The sequence below is a fragment of the Solanum tuberosum genome, unplaced genomic scaffold (genome assembly GCF_000226075.1).
Source record: "Solanum tuberosum cultivar DM 1-3 516 R44 unplaced genomic scaffold, SolTub_3.0 scf00031, whole genome shotgun sequence".
In the NCBI taxonomy this organism is placed as follows: domain Eukaryota; kingdom Viridiplantae; phylum Streptophyta; class Magnoliopsida; order Solanales; family Solanaceae; genus Solanum; species Solanum tuberosum.
Window position 1 is genome coordinate 1836160 of NW_006238957.1, and position 19408 is coordinate 1855567.

Here is a 19408-nt window from a genome sequence, read left to right on the forward strand (position 1 = left end):
GAAGAAGATTAGGTTGATAAAATATTGGAGAGAGATATTTTAGGAAGGAGAGATCTTTTATAACCGATTAAGGAGAAAATTAGGGAATCAATATATTCTGCAAGTTACAAAATATTATATTTATGGAAAGAATATTAGTTGATTAAAGGGAAATACGTTAGGAATTAAAAAAACTGTTTTTCATTTTTATTTTAAAGTTTATTTATTAATTTGTTTAGTATCAATAAAAATCTAATGTTATATATCGAAAACTACAAAGTCCTGTTAGTACTAGTAATAAAAAATCTTTAATTTGTCATTTAATTAATTTTTCCAAAAAATATTCAAGTGTTTAAGTGAATTCTGAAGGCAACTTTTAAAGCTACAAATGATTTGGGCCTTTCAACAGTATAAAGTAAGAAATGATTTTTTTTTTCTTTTTAATCAATTAACATAGAATAACTAGATGTGTGTGTGTGTATATATATATATATATATATATATTATCACAAATAAATCAATTATTATTTTCATTTTAATAACATAAAATATATAGTAAAATATAAAATATTTGTATTTCTAAAATGTTATTTGAATAGGATAAAAATATTTGTTAGTAAAAAAATTTATTATCACAAAAAGAATTGTGTTTTTCAAATAATATATTTATTTTTTAAAAAACCATTAAATAACAAGGACCATTTTAAAATCAAACTATTAACAGAGGACATCTCTAGTTTAATTTGAATTTTAAAAGAGTTAAAATATAAGATGAGCAGCATGATACACATATGCTGTAATTTACAGTAGTCGACATCCCCTGGAACTTGGGAAGAATTTACAAACTCCAGCAAAAGTAAGATGAAATGGTTAAATATTCGACCAAAATTGATTGATCTTACAACAGGCATCGTATGTCAGATTACTGCTGTAACTTAGACTGATAAATTCTCCTTTTCTTTTTTATTTTACCCCTCCTCTCAACCAGTTGGCATTAGGGAGTGGGAGAAAATTCATCCTACTGTTATATCAGCTGCCCTTCTCGACCAATAATAAAAGTCAGGCCACCAAAATATCACACCAATCAACGGGATCTATCGCCTTTTTAGCAGAATAGACTCCTTAAAATTTGGCTTACCATGTATTGGTGCGCTTCAAGTAGGCCAATACACCAACACTTGTTAGCACAACAGCACCTGCAAAAATCCCCATGCGCACGGAACCCCATCCATCTTTCTCTACACAGGTACTACTCAATTCTTGCACTGATTTTACATCAGAGTAATCTAGATGCAATCTTAACACCTACAAAATAAATGTAGCAGTCATTAAACTTGACAGATCCACTGACCAAAACAGATAGAATTGGAATTTTTCTCATAATCGCTGACTTTTGATGCTTTTTTCCGGACGAATTAACATATACAAGAAATTGTTAAAATTATTGGTTTCATTTCTGTGGGTTGTACAGCTAATTATCAAACTCCCTCATGCATTATGATCACAAATTCATTCTTCAACAACGGGATGTAATTGCCTGTGCCACATGATCATCCTCAAAATTGACAACCGTAACTTAAAATGTATTGAAGTCAACACAAGAGGAAAAGCATAAACAAGGAGCATCAGCATACCTTTAGTCCTAGTGATCTGGCGTGGCTAACTGCACCTACAAGATCACTATCAGTTGTCAGCAGAACTTTATCGCCTTCATCATCTTCATACTACAATAAGAACAGAAAAAGTTTCATACCACCTTCATCTCCATATACTACATGAAAAAACAGAAAAGAGAATTCATCAAGGCGGCACAGGATTCTTCTCAACACCTACCAAAAGGTGAGGACGATTTTGTTCATCTACTGCACCTAATCTTTGCATAACCGCAGTGACAAGCTCCAGTAAGCTCTCTGAGCCTGAGAAAGAAGAAGCAGAGGGTCAGATGCATGCTCTAAGAATTAAGTTAAACCAGTGCATGAATAGAACCACATAAGATTTTAGGGGGAATTCCTATGCAGTAAAAGACTTAACTCTTTGGTGTTGCTTCTTATAACTAAATTTACTTTACTGGATAGTAATGTTTTAGAAAAAAACAATCCACCTCATTAAGCCACCTTGAATCCTGCATTGTAGTTGTAAAAGCACAACCATGAACGTGATAAGACTACTGAATGGCAAAGATTTCAGTCAATAACATAGGGCCAAACTCTTTCAGGTTTTCAAGTTGCTAATATTAGCTTTTTAAAAGCTTGTATAATATGCACCATTACCAGCATAAGACCTCTGCTTCAATCAGACATTTTAACCTTATTCAAGGAAATCTGTCCTGCTCAACCAAAATTTACAGCGCTTTAATAATTGAAGTTCCAGTCTCTTCAGCTGGCACAATTCAAGGCTTAGTCAGACTCTAGTCTTTTAGTACAAAACTTCAGCAAAAGAAAAACCTCAGAAATTCTCCACTTTTGGACTCCGGCAATGAACCACAAACTACATTCTCCAATGGCTAGGGAGGATATTCTCATGATAAAATGAAAAAATATTATCAAAATACAGTTGCTGGAAGATTCTAAATGAGCTTCATAGCACCTCAGATTGCTAAAAGTGATCATTATCTATCGCAAAACACAATTGTTCACAACAAAAACATACATTCACCAAAGTATTTCTAATAATGAAACAATCACAAGTAGAAACAAACAAACTACTCCCTTTGTTTCATTTTATGCATCTTAGTTTGACTAACCACAAAATTTAAGAATGTGAGAAGACTTTTGAATCATATGGTTCTAAGCTAAAAGTGTTATAACATGCCAAAGAATACTCTTTGAATCTTGTGAACTTAACATGTCATGTCATCCCTGTCGAAAGTGTTTATTGGTCAAATGGGAATGTTGGTATTTCAGATCTACTCTATATAGAAAAGTAGCATATATTATTGAACAGACAAAAAGTAAGGTCCGGTGCAAATTTAAATGGAGGGAGTATATCTTCTTGTGAAGGAAAATCAAGTAAATTCAATGATACAGAAGGTTGAATAATGTTCCTAGTGCACAATGTAATAAAGTCTGCAGCACTCACCAAAATTAAATCTGTTGACACGACCTTTAAGGTCAACAAATTTGAAAGCAAATGTATTTCCAAGACCCAATGATGGATATCCAGATTTTCCTGCTTCTGCCCCTTCTGACATCATCAATTGAGACATAGACATCTCACTGTATGATAAGGAAATGAACAAAGCACGGTTAGCTTTTATATGCCCAGGTCATGAAAGCAACATCTAGGAAGCATAAGTACCTGAGAGTATCATAATCGTCAGGTGGCTCCAGGTTAAGTGCCGAATCCCAAAACTTCTGCATCATAGTATTGGCCATTTCATTGACAGCACCTGAGCTGTTCTCCACCTTTAGAAAAACAGCAAATATAAGACAACCTTCTCAGTATTGCACTCCTTCCTCAAAAAACTATGATACGCTTCTTTAGATAGAAGTCCTTTGTCAATCTGGACGTTGAATTACTCGTCTTTTTTGGGCAAAATCTTTTTAAATTTTAAAACTTACCCCAAACTTATACTCCCTCCGTCCCATTTTATGTGAGGTAGTTTGACTCGGCACGGAGTTTAAGAAAGAAAGGAAGACTTTTAAAACTTGTGGTCCAAAATGAATGATAGAAATTTATGTGGCTGTAAATCATTTTATTAAGGGTAAAATAAACATTTTATAGTTAAATTGTTACTTAAAATAGAAATGTGTCATTCTTTTTGGGACTGACTAAAAAGGAAAGTAAGTCACATAAATTGGGACGGAGGGAGTATTATTTTATAAAAAAAATAAAAATTATCTATTTATGACCCCAGCTAATTCTATCCACCCTTTTTGGTCCTCTGATCTGGAAATGCATGCTCACCATGAAGAGATTGTTCATAGAATATGGGAAGATTATATTAAAGAATAGCTAGCTACTACCATCTTCATTATTCATTCATCACTGATGGATCTTCATATCCAAGGCACGCTTAAGCCTTGAAGCGAGGCTCAAAACGTGTTGAGCGCTTCACCTCGCTTTATGTGCGCTTCAGTGCCTTCATCAAGGTTCTAAGACAAACTCTTCCTTGCCAATGAACCTCTTATGAAGAAGTGACACTAAACAACTGATATTTCACTTTATCATAAAAAAAAAATCAATTTCTTTGGTCATATATTTGTAATCATGTTTATAATTATTAGTCTTGGACTAAATGTATACATTTGTGTTTTTTCCTCCCTTTGCGCCTTTTTTCATTAAAAAGCTCACACTTTATTTGCGCTTAAGGCCCCCACGGACCTTAGAGCCTTTTTGCTTTTTCGCCTTTGATAACACTGACAAATTGTAATTTGATGAATTGTAGAAGCTAGTAATTGTGTTATTAGTAGTTATTCTTTCAATATCGTGTTATGATTTTAGGATGATTATTATCTAGTTCATTATAAAAATGATAATTTTGTGCCAAACTTGTGTGTTTTTGATAGTTTTTAGAATTTATGTGTATAAATCATGTTTTATGTTGTTTTTGAAAAAAGTGAAATATGTTTCAAAAACTATGGTCAAACATAATTTGGTACTTCAATCCAAACTTCACTAAAACCTAGTATCCCAAATATATTTGGGAATCTATAGTCAAATGCTAGCTTAGAAACATTGGAAAGAATAAAACAAGTGTGCCTTCTTCAAGAATACAACATGTGTCTTCTACCCATTTCAAAATTGATCCCTCCATTGAGTTGATACATTCTAGGATAGAAGCCTAATGCAGAAAATATAACCACGATAGGTTTACAAAAATATAAAACTTTTAGGATCACCAACTAATGAAACGATATAATATGGAACATCTAGATGCTCAATACTATTGAATATCGGTCTGCATGCCATATTAACCCAAAAACACTTGGACAGAACTCTAAAGGGAATCTATGTAGCTCGTATCCTTCAAAATCCTTGCCGCACACTGTCGACCTGACATGATTTTTGTGTGTATGTGTGTGTGGGATCCACAATACATTTAGTCAACCTAACTTGTGCTCTTTGAATACGTTGTGGCTAAAGAAGTATAGGTTGACTAGGTATTTGGTCTGGTTTGAGTTTATGTGATATAAGTGTCTACAAAGAATTTAATTGTACTAGCTTTATAGCATGTTTGGCCAAACTTGTAAAATCACATCTTATTTTGAGAAGTGCTCTTTCCAAAAGTGTTTTTCAAAAAAATACTTTTGGTGAGAAGAACTTTGCATATCCCATAAATTCAAAAAACACTTTCTAGTAACAATTAGTGTTTGATCAATCTTTTTAAAAGTGCTTCTAAGTGTATTTTTTTCAAACGTGCTTTAAAGAAAATACTTTTGGGAAAAAGCTACTTTTTTTTAGATTCTGAAAAACAACTTCTGCCACTTCCTATAAGCACTTGTTTTCTCTTAAAAGCTTGGACAAACACCTCTCTTTTTTAAATAAGCACTATTTGGAAAACAATACACTTTTGGCCTCTGAAAAATTTGGCCAAAGTCCAAACATGCTATTAGTTTACTAAAGTAAAACTTTAATTAATCATCAAAATATTTACTTATATATGTCGTAATATACATTTATTCTCTATATCTCAAAACTCGTACCCGTACACCTATATCCCCGAATTTCTAAAAAATATAAAATTTAGCTGATGATGAATCTGACTGCTAGATCCTCACCCGTGTCAGGTGCCCACATGTGTATCAGAGCAACAGAGTGCGAAATCATACATGAGAAAGAGGTCATTACGACGATCAAATTCACTTCCTATAAGCCAAACTTACAAACTAGGAATTCATCTGTCATCACTTTTCAGACCTATAACATAAGAAATGATTAGAAGTTTACCATAGATATAGCTGCATGAGTTATCTGCAATACGTCTATGCAGGCGGCAACACATCCATCTGCAAAAATATAGGTTAAACTTGACAGCAAAAATCACTTTTCACTATTAATATCAGAGCTAGAAAAATGTTGAAAATGTCAAGAAGCAAACACTCACCTCTATCTATAATAGGAAGGTGTAGAAACTTCCCATCATGCATTATATGCAGAGCTTCAAGTATTGTTGTCTCTAGTGTTGCGCATTCAGGGTTTGAGGTCATTACCTGAAAATATGACTAAGTCTCAGTAGAATTATTCTTCCTTGGATACGAGACATACGACTAAGGAGAACCAAAACAGAACTTTTGTGTATAATCCTGCATATTCTTGAATGCTATCAGTTCCAAGATGTAGACCAAAAGAAACCTTTCCTCTCCCAAGCTATTCAAGTTAAGAAGATATGAAAGCATGTATTATCTATAAGAAGGGTGTGTTCCGAGTGTGAAGTGGGACAGAAGGAGTATCAAAATTGTTCTTTTAGTAAAAACTTTCGACAAAGTCCAAAGAATTCAAGGCCGAAGTACCAAATAACATGTTATTTCCTCAACTATCAGGTCACTTATTTAACAATGGAATACATCCTACAGTGATTTAATAATAATGCAATAGTTAGGGACTTGTCCCCTCCCATTTTAACCTGAGAGACACAACTGCACTTCACCACGATCTTAATGTTCACATCCCTGCTGCAATACAACCTTCCTCAATGTGTGAACTTGGCCAGATCAGCTTAAATTTTCTATTACTAATCATCGAATATATTCTGACCACAGTTTTACAAATTGTCTTTTCTACATCTCAATGGTATAAACACCAACCTTGAAGATTTCATGAATTTAATATCCATGGTCTTCAGGCCAGCTTGCACACACCTCGACTTAGACCTGTGCGTACTTTGATATATACCGAACTACCTTGCAGAAGCTGAAATTTCAGTGCCACGATTTCTGTTTTACAATATTTGGTATGCAATTTTAAAAGTTTGGTAATCGGCACGGAATTCGGTATTTACAAAAAATACCAAAATATCAAATATTGAACCAAAATATTTAATTACATATACAATAAATATTTTATAATATTAAATAAGTAATAATAATTTTCTAATCTAAACATCAACTAATTAAAGGTCTAAAATCATAAATTTAATTGATTAGAGAATATTAAAAGACTAATAATATTTGATTAGAACTAACAAATATTTATAATTTAAAATGATAAAATAGTACTACTACCAATACAGCAATACCATCTTGGGAATCGCCTCATTAGTTTAGACACCCAACTTATAGAGTTGTGTACCTTTTCATTCTTACTTATAAGAATCTGTAAACAATAACATAATTAGTGTAATCCCGCATGTGGTGTCTGGGAAGGGTGGTGTGCACACAGACCTTGCCCCTATCTTGTAAAGGCAAAGAGGTGGTTTTTCATAGACCCTCAGCTCACTAAAAACATTTTAAAGCAAGAATGAGAACTTCATTGAAATGCTCAAGACCCGATGAAATAAATGGGATCACTTCGTATGGACTCATTCTCATTGAGAATGATTCTAATCTAGTTTTCTCAAAGGATTTGCTTTCTTCGAATATTTTTGCATGTTTAAGGTATTGATATGATATAGTTGAGACATTTCTTGAAAATATTTCTCTATTTTTGCGTGTAAGGTATTGAAGAAGCTGGGGTTCAAGCAAGACGCAGAAGTAGGTGGAGAATCATACCAGCCAGCATATGGTGGGCAATTTGGAAGGATAGAAATGCTAGGTGTTTTGAGAGCATAGAGAATAGTATAGAGCAGATCAAATTGAATTGTATCTTGATTCTATGTTTTTGGTGTAATCAGATCTGGTCTAATGATCCTGTATCTATTATTGATGTGTATTATAGACACAGGATCATAGGTTCTGGAATTACTTGTAAATATGGCCCTAGTACAGCCAATGTACTGATCTGTTCGTATCAATATACACAAAGTTACCAATTTCAAAAAAAAAAAATCTCTATTTTATATAAGTCAAAGTCAAACTATATTTACTGACTTACTGTATAGCACTTCACCGAAATGAACTTAAAAATACTGAATCATACCAAATTTATTTATTTATTCTATTTGAAACTGGTAACTTAACATACCAAATTAATTTGGTATAGTAATGATACAATATTTTTTAAAATTGAAAACTATGATTACCTAACTGAAGTTTTCAATATTGTACCATTAACACCCCAACCTTAATTAATTCTAATGGGTTACTACTACCTCCCATCGGCATAGGTATCAAGTAACTTTGCCCACCAAGGACTGGACAGATGGAAAGAAATCACAATGATCGGTCACCACTAGGATTTAAACTTGAGAGCTCACGGTTCTCAACCCACTTCATTGACCACTAAACTACAACCTTGGGTGTGGCTATTTTTAGGTTATCTTTCAACATTGTGAGTAGATTACAACAGTGTTAGCCTATTTTTGAAGGATTTGGGGGATCTTGTACATCGTGTTTGGGTTTTCTTACCTTTTAGCATTAATTATAATTATTAGTTTAATTTCTTTTGTAATTTCTCTTTTTTTACTAGATTTACAACCATAGGTTGAGAACTTGATGGATTAATACATACAAGCTTATTTATGATTAGGTTCAATGTTATTTAGTTAATTTTTTGCTTATATTTCAAATTACTAATTGGAAATATTGGTTTTTGCCCTAAACATCTCGATTCACACTTGAGGAAGGTGGATTAGGATTGGAAAATTAACAAACAAAGAATTAGCCTAATTGAGAGGTTAATAGTTCTAATTGAAGGATTGAACTACCACAACAACAACAAAATACCCAGTGAAATCCCATAAATGGGATAGTGTAGAGTGTACACAGACCTTACAACTACCTCGTGGTAGTAGAAATACTGTTTTCAAAAGACTCTCGGCTCATGTGCAGCAAATCCAAACACAAAGAAGAAGAATCCAATGTAGAAAGGAACAAGAACAATAAAATAGTGCGATAATCGAAACACAGTAAACAACACAATGCTAGATATCAAATGCAAGATATATAATAATATGGCTAGTACAAAACAAATTGGTGTGGAACATTAACATTTTACCCTTATCCACGACCTCCATACCTCTTATCTAAGGTCATGTCCCCGATAAGCTGAAGATGTGTAATCTTGTCTAATCACCTCTTCACAATAGTTGTACTGCCTTCTAGATTTGTACTGCCAATTCTAAGTGTAACCTCAAAAATTGGTAAGTTGAGTTGGAAGGGAAAAACTTCAGAAAAAGGGTTGTTGGTGCAAGTTATTACGGGCCTATCTACGGGACATAGAAGGTTCTACGGTCCGTAGAAGGCAGCATAGAAGAGGTCTTGGAAATTTTTGTAATGTCAAGTCCCATATGAGGGCCTACGAACCACCAAGACGGTCCATAGAAAGTTCGACGGGCCGTGGAAAGTGAATTGGACTTGAAGAATTTTGGACAAAGGGTTCTATGAGGGGGGCCCTACATGCCGTAGAAGTTTCAACGGGTCGTGGAAAGTTGATCCAAAATGGTCTCCAGTAATTGGTCCTACGGGCAACCAGCTGTAGGAGGTTATACGGACCGTAGGTCGGTCCGTAGAAATCCATCCGGCAGTTTTAAGCCAAGAACTTTCGGGTCTTTTCCTATCATTTCCATATCTGTACTATGTCGTCGTTACACTAACTCCTATAACTACTTTTACTTTTCAAAAAATACTCATTCACTCAAAACCCTCAAATTCTCTTAAAGGTTTCGTCTCCAATTCTTTCTCAATGCTCTCAAGGAAAACTAGAGTTTCAAGCTCCAAGGTCTTTTCCTCTTCCATTTTTGGGCTTTGTTTACCTAAGGCATGTGGGAACTTCACCAATGGATTCCTTTCATCCATTGGGTCCCAAAAGAAACTCAATTTCTATTATGATTACAACCCAATTTTCTAGGGTTTCATGTCATTCTTCCTGGGTTTAATTGTTTATGATTGAATTTCCTGTAATTGATCCATTTATGCATGATTTGATTCAATTACATGTTTTTGAATGAATTTCATATGAACCCATGCTATATGTCTATGCTACAATTGTGAACTATGATTATGAAATTGTGCATACATCATGAAATTGAGGAATTTATTAATAAAGGATGCTTTAGATAAAGTATCAAAATGATTTGTGAAAGGTTTTCTCACTACCAATGATGATCATGATTTTTGATGCTTAGTTAAGTGTCTTATGAATATGTTATAAAATCATGCTTTTGAAAGGAGCTATTCTATGATATGAAGTAATGATTGGATTGCTATGACTCGATTCCTACTTTTCCAAGTATTATGATATGATTATGATTATGCTTATTTTTGTTGGGTTTACTTAGCACCGAGAGGATTTTGGGATGAAGGCCCTACTATTAGTAGAGGCTTGGTCTTTAGAAGCAATTCCCTTGTCCCTAACTACGTGCCCCGTAGGATTTATCTTAGAAAGACATAGCTAGTGGATCCACCGAAGCTAATATGTATGGTCCTTACCTTGGCAAGTAGGACAATCTCTTTTCGGTGTGGGAAAGACACTGAATTCCATGTTATAACTCACATGGTCTATGTCAATTAATAGTGAAATATCCCACAAAAGAACTATTTTTTCTTCAAAGGTTTTTACGACTTCCTTAATGATTTGAGTTAAGCTTTCCTATGACTTTTCAAATGTCGCATTGACTTTGTTCCATGATTCATGATTTTGCTTGATAAGCTTTACTATGTTTTACTTGGTCATGCATCATCATGTTTTGAACTTGCCATATTATCACGTTTACGTTAATGCATGCTCCCCATATTCAGTACATTCAAAGTACTGATGCATATTGTGCCTATATTGTTTTATAATATAGGATCTTACGCTCCTCCGGCTGGTCACGGCTAGTTGGATTGCTCCACTTAGCACTTGGATTGGTGAGTGCTCATGGTTCGAGGGCAAGGCCATTGTCATTTTGTTGCTTTTGATGTCTTTTCAGTTTTCAAACTTTGTACGAGGTTTAGGGGTTTGTCCTAACCACATCTATTGCCGTAGAAGGCTTTGTCAGACATAGTTGATTTTCGCATTATGTTAAGTCATGTACTCTTTTGATATTTCCTTAAGAGTGGAAAGAGTTTTGAGACTTATATCTTGTCCTTATGTTGAAATCTTTTTATTTGATATTCAAAGTGGCATGCTTATGTCAAGTGGCTTGTTTAGGACCTCACAAGGTCCTATTTGTCATGTCACATCTAGGGTGTACTTTGGGTAGTGACACTAAGACTGGTATTTCTCAACTTTTTTTTATTTACCTTTTCTCTTCTCAATGAAATGACTCATTCTTTCTTTTCTTCTAGTATGCAAGTCCTCTTATTCTGCTACGTCTAATCTTTATTAACTTCTCTTTTCTACTTTCCTAGTATAATTACTAAAGTAATCAAAGCTAGAATTTAATATTGCAAATTAATTATATTTCGGGTTGATTAATTGTAAATGAAAATTTATTTCCTGTGATTGAAGCTATCTTTTAATGGTTTCCATTTGAAACTTTTTTCTAATAATTTCATCATTATTATATACTAGATAATAAGACAAATAATTTTAATTGCACTTGATTATTACAAGTCCTTTAATCTATTTACAGTCAATTGTGTGCTTCACTTCTCACTTGTGAATTTAAGCCTCATAGGTTTTGTAAGTTTTTGCACTTTGTGCTGTCAAAAACAGTAGAGTACGGAAAATATTTGGAACTCAATGGAATTAAGATAGCTAGAGATGAGGAGAAAACAAAACCTTTTCCACCAGTGTCAGCTCAGGGGATAGATTTTGTGCTACAACACGCATAAGAATATCTTTTGAGCTGCATGACAATACCAGCAGACATCTATTAGCTATCCACTACGTAATTGCCAAGCGGTTGGCATGAGAAGATAATAACATTAGTAGATGTACATAGAATTGGAGCTTGTTAAGGAAAAGTAAATACGTTAATATCCCTTGAATTTTGTTTCCAACAGTAATTAAAGCTGAGTTGACCCGTAATTCTCGCATCTTCTTAGCAGCAACATACACAGGATCTGAGGGGCATACTATTGCCACCCTGATGACATATAACAAGATCAAAATCAGGCACTAAAAGTCAATCTGAACACATTCTCAAATTTAAGAGGTGGAGGAAAGTTGAACTGTACTTGGTATTTTCAGAAACAATGGCTGACAAAGAGGGCTTGAATATCAGCTCCCGCAGGGTTTCTATAAATGCAGATGGAGCTGAAACAGAGTGCAGAAACCATAAGGCGGCAGATTACCATACTTCGGACATATAAGTTTACTAGGAGCTCAAAGTAATCAGGAGCAATCTGCTGTAAGCAACAAATTGAGAGGAATGCAAATTGACCAAGCATCAAGTATAGAGAGCTTATATTGCTTGTATATGTTAGCTAAGCAAACTTGGGTCCATGTCTACCTAATCATCAACTTTGTTTCAAAGTAAAACACTCAACTCAACATATCCATTCTCTGGTAATGGCCTTTCTAAGGCCAAAAAAGTCCATGAAAAGCATATCACAAGCATTGATCTAACATTTGGTCGCAGACCTGCTGTTAAAAGATGTATAAATCATAACTCTCTACCAAATAGCACTTCAAATGTAATGGCAATTCTAGACCACTCTACTTTAAAAAAAAAATTAAAACATTTAAAAAAAAGTTAATATACACAGTATGTTCCTAAATTACGCTCTCTTAAATAGGCCTAGGGGTTGAACCGATCTCAACCAAGCTGTCAAAGTCTCTTTAATGTTCAGTTCTACGTAGTGCTACTCCATTAAAAAAATAAAATATATAACAAATTGATTGGTTAAGAAAAATACAAGTATTAGTAGTTTAATTTGGTGAATGCATTCAAGTTTGATTGAATTATACATATTATTAGTTGAAATTAGAACTCAAATTTAAATAGCATTAACTTAATATTGAACACAACATAGAACTTTACTTTCAGGCAAAAATCTAAAAATTATAAAATAAATCAACATTAAATTCAAGAAATTTGTACAATATTACATTTCTTTAATGTTTGAGTTCTTAAATTTAAAATGTTAACTACATTTTGCACCTCCCATAAAATAATTTTAAGTAACGATGTCTATAAAAAGTTTAATTACATCAAATTAGGCAGAATAGATTGTGACCACCCTAAACTTGTCGAGTTTTATTTGGTGCACACAAAAACTTCGCATTGGCCTAATTATCCCCCTCAACTTGGTTATTTCATAGCCACAACCCCCCTGAACGCTTACAATCCATGAATGTGTGACGCACGCTGCCACATGGATTTTTTTGTCCACATGGCTTTATTTAGAATAAAATATATATTTTAATCTTTCTAAGATCACTAATTATTTAAATCACCTTTTCCGGGTCAGTTCCGTAAAAATAAAAATGGAAAAACAATATTTTGACTATAATTTTTTTTTGAACTGGTAATTTGTATTCTTCAGCATCAAGGGCTATGTTGGCCACCTCCAAAAAGTTAACAGTAAAAGACTGAAAAAATACTTACAAAGATCCTATAAAAATCCACTAGTTGGATTTCCTCTTCTATATTTTGTTCTTTACACCGAAAACCTAGAGAGGTAATAACTTTCCACTTAATCTTCTGTAAAGAGCACTCTTCTCCTTTAAAAATCCTCTAGTTCCTCTCCTTTCCGATGTTCCACCAGATGCAAGCTGGGATGGTCTTCCACCTTTTTTTCTGGCTCTTACTTCCTCCTCTCCTGATCCACAACAACTAAGCAGGTCTGCAGTGTGCTCAGGCATGATCCAATGTATTCCGACAATAGTAGTGAATAATGCCCATACTTGTGTTGTAACTTTACAATGCAGGAATAGGTGTTTGCTGGTTTCTAATGCCTCCTTGCATAGCAAGCATCTAGAGGCTATGTTGATCCCCCTCTTTTTTTTTTGATAAGATAAGTGGTATTAATAACAGCATCAAGAAGATGCAAAATTTACAAGATATGGCATTTGAGCTTACAAAAAAATCTCTGGCTAACTATACAAACTATCTAAGCCAGAGCTAATGAGTTAGTAAAATCCTGAAGTTGTTAATCCCCCTCTTTTGTAGTGCCTCATGTGTCAAGCATGCTTTCCTAGCTACCAGCCAAGTGCACTTCACTTTAATGGAACCACACTCTTCCAGATAGTAGTACATGGTCCTGTTGACCTGCCTGTAGAATTCATTATTGTGGTGCCCCCAGATGAGGCTGTTAGGGTCCAAGTTAGTACCTGGTAAATTTCCTATCAAGGATAGGAGTTTTGATACACATGCCACTTCCCAATCATTTAAGAACTTTCTAAAGATCAAGTTCCGACCTTGAGGAGACCACTTCTTGTATGTTGAAGTTAGGATTCAGGCTAATTAAAAACAAGCTAGGGAACAAAGATTGATGATTCCCATGACCACTCCAATTCTCTTTCCAGAATAGAACCTTATCTCCCCCTTCCAATTTTAACTCTTAGGCTTGAGAGAACCAGGGATGACAACCAGAGATTCCTGATTGACTTCCAAACCCCCCACCCCATAGGTGTCAGACACCTCATTTGTGTACCTCTGGCCCTTCTGGCCATACTCAGGCAAAATTACCTCCTTCCATAAGGAATGCTCCTCTTGGGCAAATCTCCAAAGGCGTTTTTTGAGCAAACTCTTACTTTGCAACTTAAGGTTCCTCACTCCCAATCCTCCAAATTTCTTACTTTGTTGGACTGTGATCCATTTCACCAAGTTGAAACTCTTCTCAATCTTGTTTCCTTGCCTCAAGAAGTTCCTCGACAGATTGTCCAATATTTTCACCACCTTGTCAGGGATGGGAAATAAGGACATCACATAGGTTGGCGATGAGTCTAGGACTGCATTTATCAATACAACTCTACCACCCAAAAAGAGGTACTGTGATTTCCAGAGAGCTAGTTTCTTCTCTGTTTTCTCTACTATTCCATCACATATATTCATTGCTTAGTGTTTGGCACCCAATGGCATTCCCAAATAGATTGTGGGCATCTCCTCAAACTTGCACTTCAAATATCGACCAATATCTGAATTTGTTGTACCTCGTTGACTGGGAAAATGTTGCTTTTCCTCTAGTTGATCTTCAAACCAAAGCAAGCTTCAAAGATTACTAAGATTACCCTTAGGTAGTAAATTTGTTCTTGTTTAGCTTCACTATTAAACTACTATGTCATTAGCATATAGTGGATGAGTCACCTCCAAAATTTCGTTGTTCCTGTTCTTAATGGTGAAACACCTTATCCAGTTATTTGTTGCAGCCTTCCTCATCAGATTGTCCAACCCCTCCATAGCTATAATGAACAGAAAAGGGATTGGGGATCCCCTTGTCTAAGGCCTCTTTCACCTGGAAAAAAACAAGCAGGTTTTCCATTTATCAGAATGGAGAACCTGGTAGTTTTAATACAGAATGCTATCCATTTAAGCCACCTGTTCCCCAATCTCATTTTCCTAATTGTATTCAACAAGAAATTTCAGTTAAGGTGATCAAAAGCCTTTTCTATGACTAGCACTCTAGCTTGCACATAATTCCTGGAACTTCTTCTCTAATCCTAGTGTCAATGCACTCACTAGCAATAAGATCAACATCCATTATTTGCCTCCCTTTGATGAAAGCCATCTGATTGTTGTTTATAACCCTGTTGATTACTTTCTTTAGCCTCTCCGACAACACCTTTGCTATGATTTTATAGACCCCAAAGATCAAGCTGATGGGACTGAAGTCTCTTAGATCATCTGCCCCTACCCTCTTAGGGATCAAAGCTATAAAAGCGGCATTGAAGCTCTTCTCAAACTTCTGATGTGAGTGGAATCTATGGAGTGTCTACATCAGTTCCCCCTTTGATGTTTCCCAAAAGGCTTGGAAGAAAGCCATAATCAAGCCATCTGGGCCAACAGCTTTATCTGCAACACACATCTTAAAACCTGCAAGTACCTCTTCTTCCTCAAAAACTCCTTCCAAACTCTCTTTTTCCTTTGTTGAGATTCTTTGTACTTCAGGTATGTTCAAAGAAGGTCTCTAGTTTTCTGTTTCTTTGTAAAGATTTTGGCAGAAGTCCACAATAGATCCCCTGATGGCTACAGGGTCATTTGATTGTTCCCCATTGATCATCAGGGAGACAATTGTGTTGAGCCTTTTGTGTGAAGTAGTCATTCTGTGAAAAAAACTAAGTGTTCTTATCCCCACTCTTGATCCACTGAACTCTAGACCTCTGTCTCCAAGAGATCTCTTCATTTCTAGCCACTTCCTCATATTCCATAGCGAGATGAGCCTTTATCAGCTGCTCATCATCAGTTAAGGGTCTTCTCTCCAGGATGATTTCCAAGTTCCCTATTTGATCGAAAATATGATTTTTTTTCTTGTCCTCTGGTTCCCCTTGTGCTCCTTGCATTCTTTAAGTTTTGCCTTTAACAAACTTAATTTTGTTGCAAGAATGTAGCCAAGAGTGCGAAAAGAAAAGAGCACCACCATTCTTAGACTTTTTCTTTGAAACCTTCAACATTCAGCCACCACTTTTCAAACTTAAAGTACAATTTTCTGAAAGTTTCATCCGTACAAGTCAAAAGGATGGGATTGTGATTAGACCCAAGTCTAGGAAGAGAACTTTGACTGATCTTAGTGAACATTTCATCCAAAGGGAAGGAGTACAACAACCTGCCTATTCTGGAGGCATTGAAGTGAAAGACCCCCCCAAATAAAGGGGGATCTATGAGTTCCAACTCATTGATGCAGTTGGAGAAGTCCAAAGGGAATCCTCGTTGTGTTAAAATCTCCTCAAACTACCCACGGTTCCCCACACATACTCCTCATTGCTCCTAATTCTTTCCATAAATCATTTCTTTCATTCATGCCGCAGGATGCATAAACAGCTGTGAGAAACCAATCGAGATCATGATTTACCCCGCCTAATTTATAGGTAATCATTTGGCTACCACTCTCTACTACTTCCCTCCTCCAAGCCCTTTTGTCCCACATGATTACCATTCCTCCCTTAGTCCCTATTGCTTTCCGTCCATATTTCCCCTATCCATCTATTTCCTCCCAGTTGTTGACTACTGATATATGCTCCCTCCGATTGAATTCTGATCCTAGCTAGTTCTCTTTTCTCCTCCCTGTTTAACCCCCCAACATTCCAGGCTAGAATTTTAACTTCATCACAACTGAGAAGCTTGTTTCCTCTCTCTACTTTTTGATTTGCTCCTTGGATCCGTATCCTTGAATTTAACATCAAAGATAAGAATATTCAGCTCCTTTGGCATCAATTGCTTGTCCAAATTTTCTGTTGATATCATCGTTGGAGAAGTTACCTTCTCTCCTTTGATCAATCTTTAACAACAGTGAAGTAGCCTCATTATACACCCATCGAATGCAACCCTGAATTCCTGGCAAAGTTTGAGAATATTGTTTTGGACCCATAGATTCGCTTTTTCCTTTGCGTCTTTGTTAGAAGGCATCTGAATTTATTGGAGTTGGGTCACCCAATGAAGTTATCTTTTTCAAATTGCCTAGGTCATCTATCTCTCCTTCACTGCATTCCTCACCTTTGGTATTCAAATTTCTCTCTTCTGCATGTAGTTGGGTTTTGGCTCCCAAAAGATCTATTCCTTTTGGAACTATTGGTTTTTCAGTTTCAAATATCAGGCTTTGGTCAACATAAGCTAGATAGTTGTCTTAGACTTCTATGGTGATGGGCCATAAGTTAATTTCATTCATAAAAGGTTCAACATTCTTAGGATTAGAGGGTCGGCCCAAAAGCTTTGGCCCAAGAGTGGTTAGCTGATTAAAATTCTTGGTAGGCTTTTTCATTAAACCTTTCTGCCCTTTCTCATTTAAATGAGAGGAAGGCCCAATTTCTTTTAAATGAAGAGAAAGCCCAACATAGATGGGGTAAAAATGGTCCACTGGCCCTACTCCTTTTGAATAGTTGCATCCAGCCACATGCCCTTCATCTATGTCCATTATGTAAAAACCATGATCCTTTCCATTATCCAGCAAATCTTTTCCCTTTCCCCTTTCTCTCTGTTTTTCCTTTCTCCACAGTTGATTGACACAAGATGTCATCACCTTCTTCATGAAAAGTTTTATCCTCTATTGTTCAACAAACCAAATTTTTTTAAATTTTGTCGGCGCCTCTACCCATACCGGTAAAGTGAATCTCCATTCCCCATCTTCAGCTTTAACCGATGTCGGAATATTTTCCGGCGGAGCCTTTACTTTAATTTGAGCCCATCTCAAATGATTTTTGAGCTCCGTCTCCAACCATCAGCCACATTTTTTCCCAATCTTCTTTATAACCCTTAACATAGTTGAAGTGGTAGACCAAGAACCTAATCCAACACCAGTTGAAATTCGTAGAATTGAGTATGCTCCAACTATTGGTGACCACCAATCTAGCTTGAGTCTGCTACCCTGTATTCTCCAAGATCCTTCCATGAAGTGTTCTGTGTCCTTCACACTTTGAAATGCAAATAAGAATTGACTATAATTTTTTTATTTGGATAAAGATAATGATATTCTAATCAAGGCAAGGAAAAGAAGAATACACTGTTATAAATGAATAATCATTGCATCTAAAGAAGAAATAAATAAAATTTCAATCAAATATTTTACGTAGTTGACCCAAAAAAAAAAAACTCACAATTGAAATAAACAGTCTTTGCCTGAAAAAATGCACATTCTTTTTCCTTTGTGTAGAAAATTCCGATTTGAACTTTATTATTTTGGCTAAAATAAATAAAGTTCCTACTGAGTTTTGTAAATATGGATCCAGAAAAAGAAAAGAAATGTATATAGTTGAAACAAATAATCACTACATCTAAAAGACTAAAAAGCACATTAGAATAAAATGTGCAATGTATATTTAGAAAAAATATAGAGAAATACAATTGATTATGTGGCAATTAATAGTTGAAAACAGAGGAAGGAACCCTATGGAAGGAGGTGATAGTGGCAAAGTATGGGGAATTGAACCCATGGTGTACAGAGATAGTGTCAGAACCCTATGGATGGGGAGTATGGAGGTCAATCAGAGCTTTATGGAACTCTATGGAAGAAAATGTGTTTCTCAAAATTGGAAATGGCAACAAGATCAAGTTTTGGAGAGATGGATGGATTGATCAAATTCCTCTAAGTGAGTCATTCCCAGATCTTTTCTCAATCTGCAACAATCCTGAAGCCAGAGTATGTGAATGCTGGACCTATCTTTCAGAAGGCTATTGAATGACTGGGAAGTAGATAGAGTGGCTTCTTTCCTGGGAAAATTGGGGGGAATCAATCTAGTAACAAATGCACCAGATAGAGTTATTTGGAAGCACAACAAGGATGGCAAATTCACAGTAAACAGTGCTTACAAGAAAGGCATACAAGTTGGGGTTAGAGGCTACCATCATCACTGGAAGAGTATTTGGAGAGGA

The 19408-nt window shown here is 35.4% G+C and overlaps 1 protein-coding gene across 1 annotated transcript in view; it reads right to left on the reverse strand.

Moving 5' to 3' along the window:
* Nucleotides 1-696: 696 nt before the first annotated feature.
* Nucleotides 697-19408, reverse strand: part of LOC102603801 (CBS domain-containing protein CBSCBSPB3) — a 24281-nt gene continuing 5569 nt past the window's right edge. Inside the window, exons 5-14 of the mRNA XM_006341842.2 lie at nt 12120-12198; nt 11915-12028; nt 11722-11788; nt 6026-6131; nt 5869-5927; nt 3277-3383; nt 3058-3194; nt 1813-1895; nt 1614-1703; nt 697-1284 (exon numbers count right to left, since the gene is read on the reverse strand). Of these exons, the coding sequence (XP_006341904.1) occupies nt 1114-1284; nt 1614-1703; nt 1813-1895; nt 3058-3194; nt 3277-3383; nt 5869-5927; nt 6026-6131; nt 11722-11788; nt 11915-12028; nt 12120-12198 (1013 nt within the window). The 3' untranslated portion in view covers nt 697-1113. The remainder of the gene's footprint in view (nt 1285-1613; nt 1704-1812; nt 1896-3057; nt 3195-3276; nt 3384-5868; nt 5928-6025; nt 6132-11721; nt 11789-11914; nt 12029-12119; nt 12199-19408) is intronic.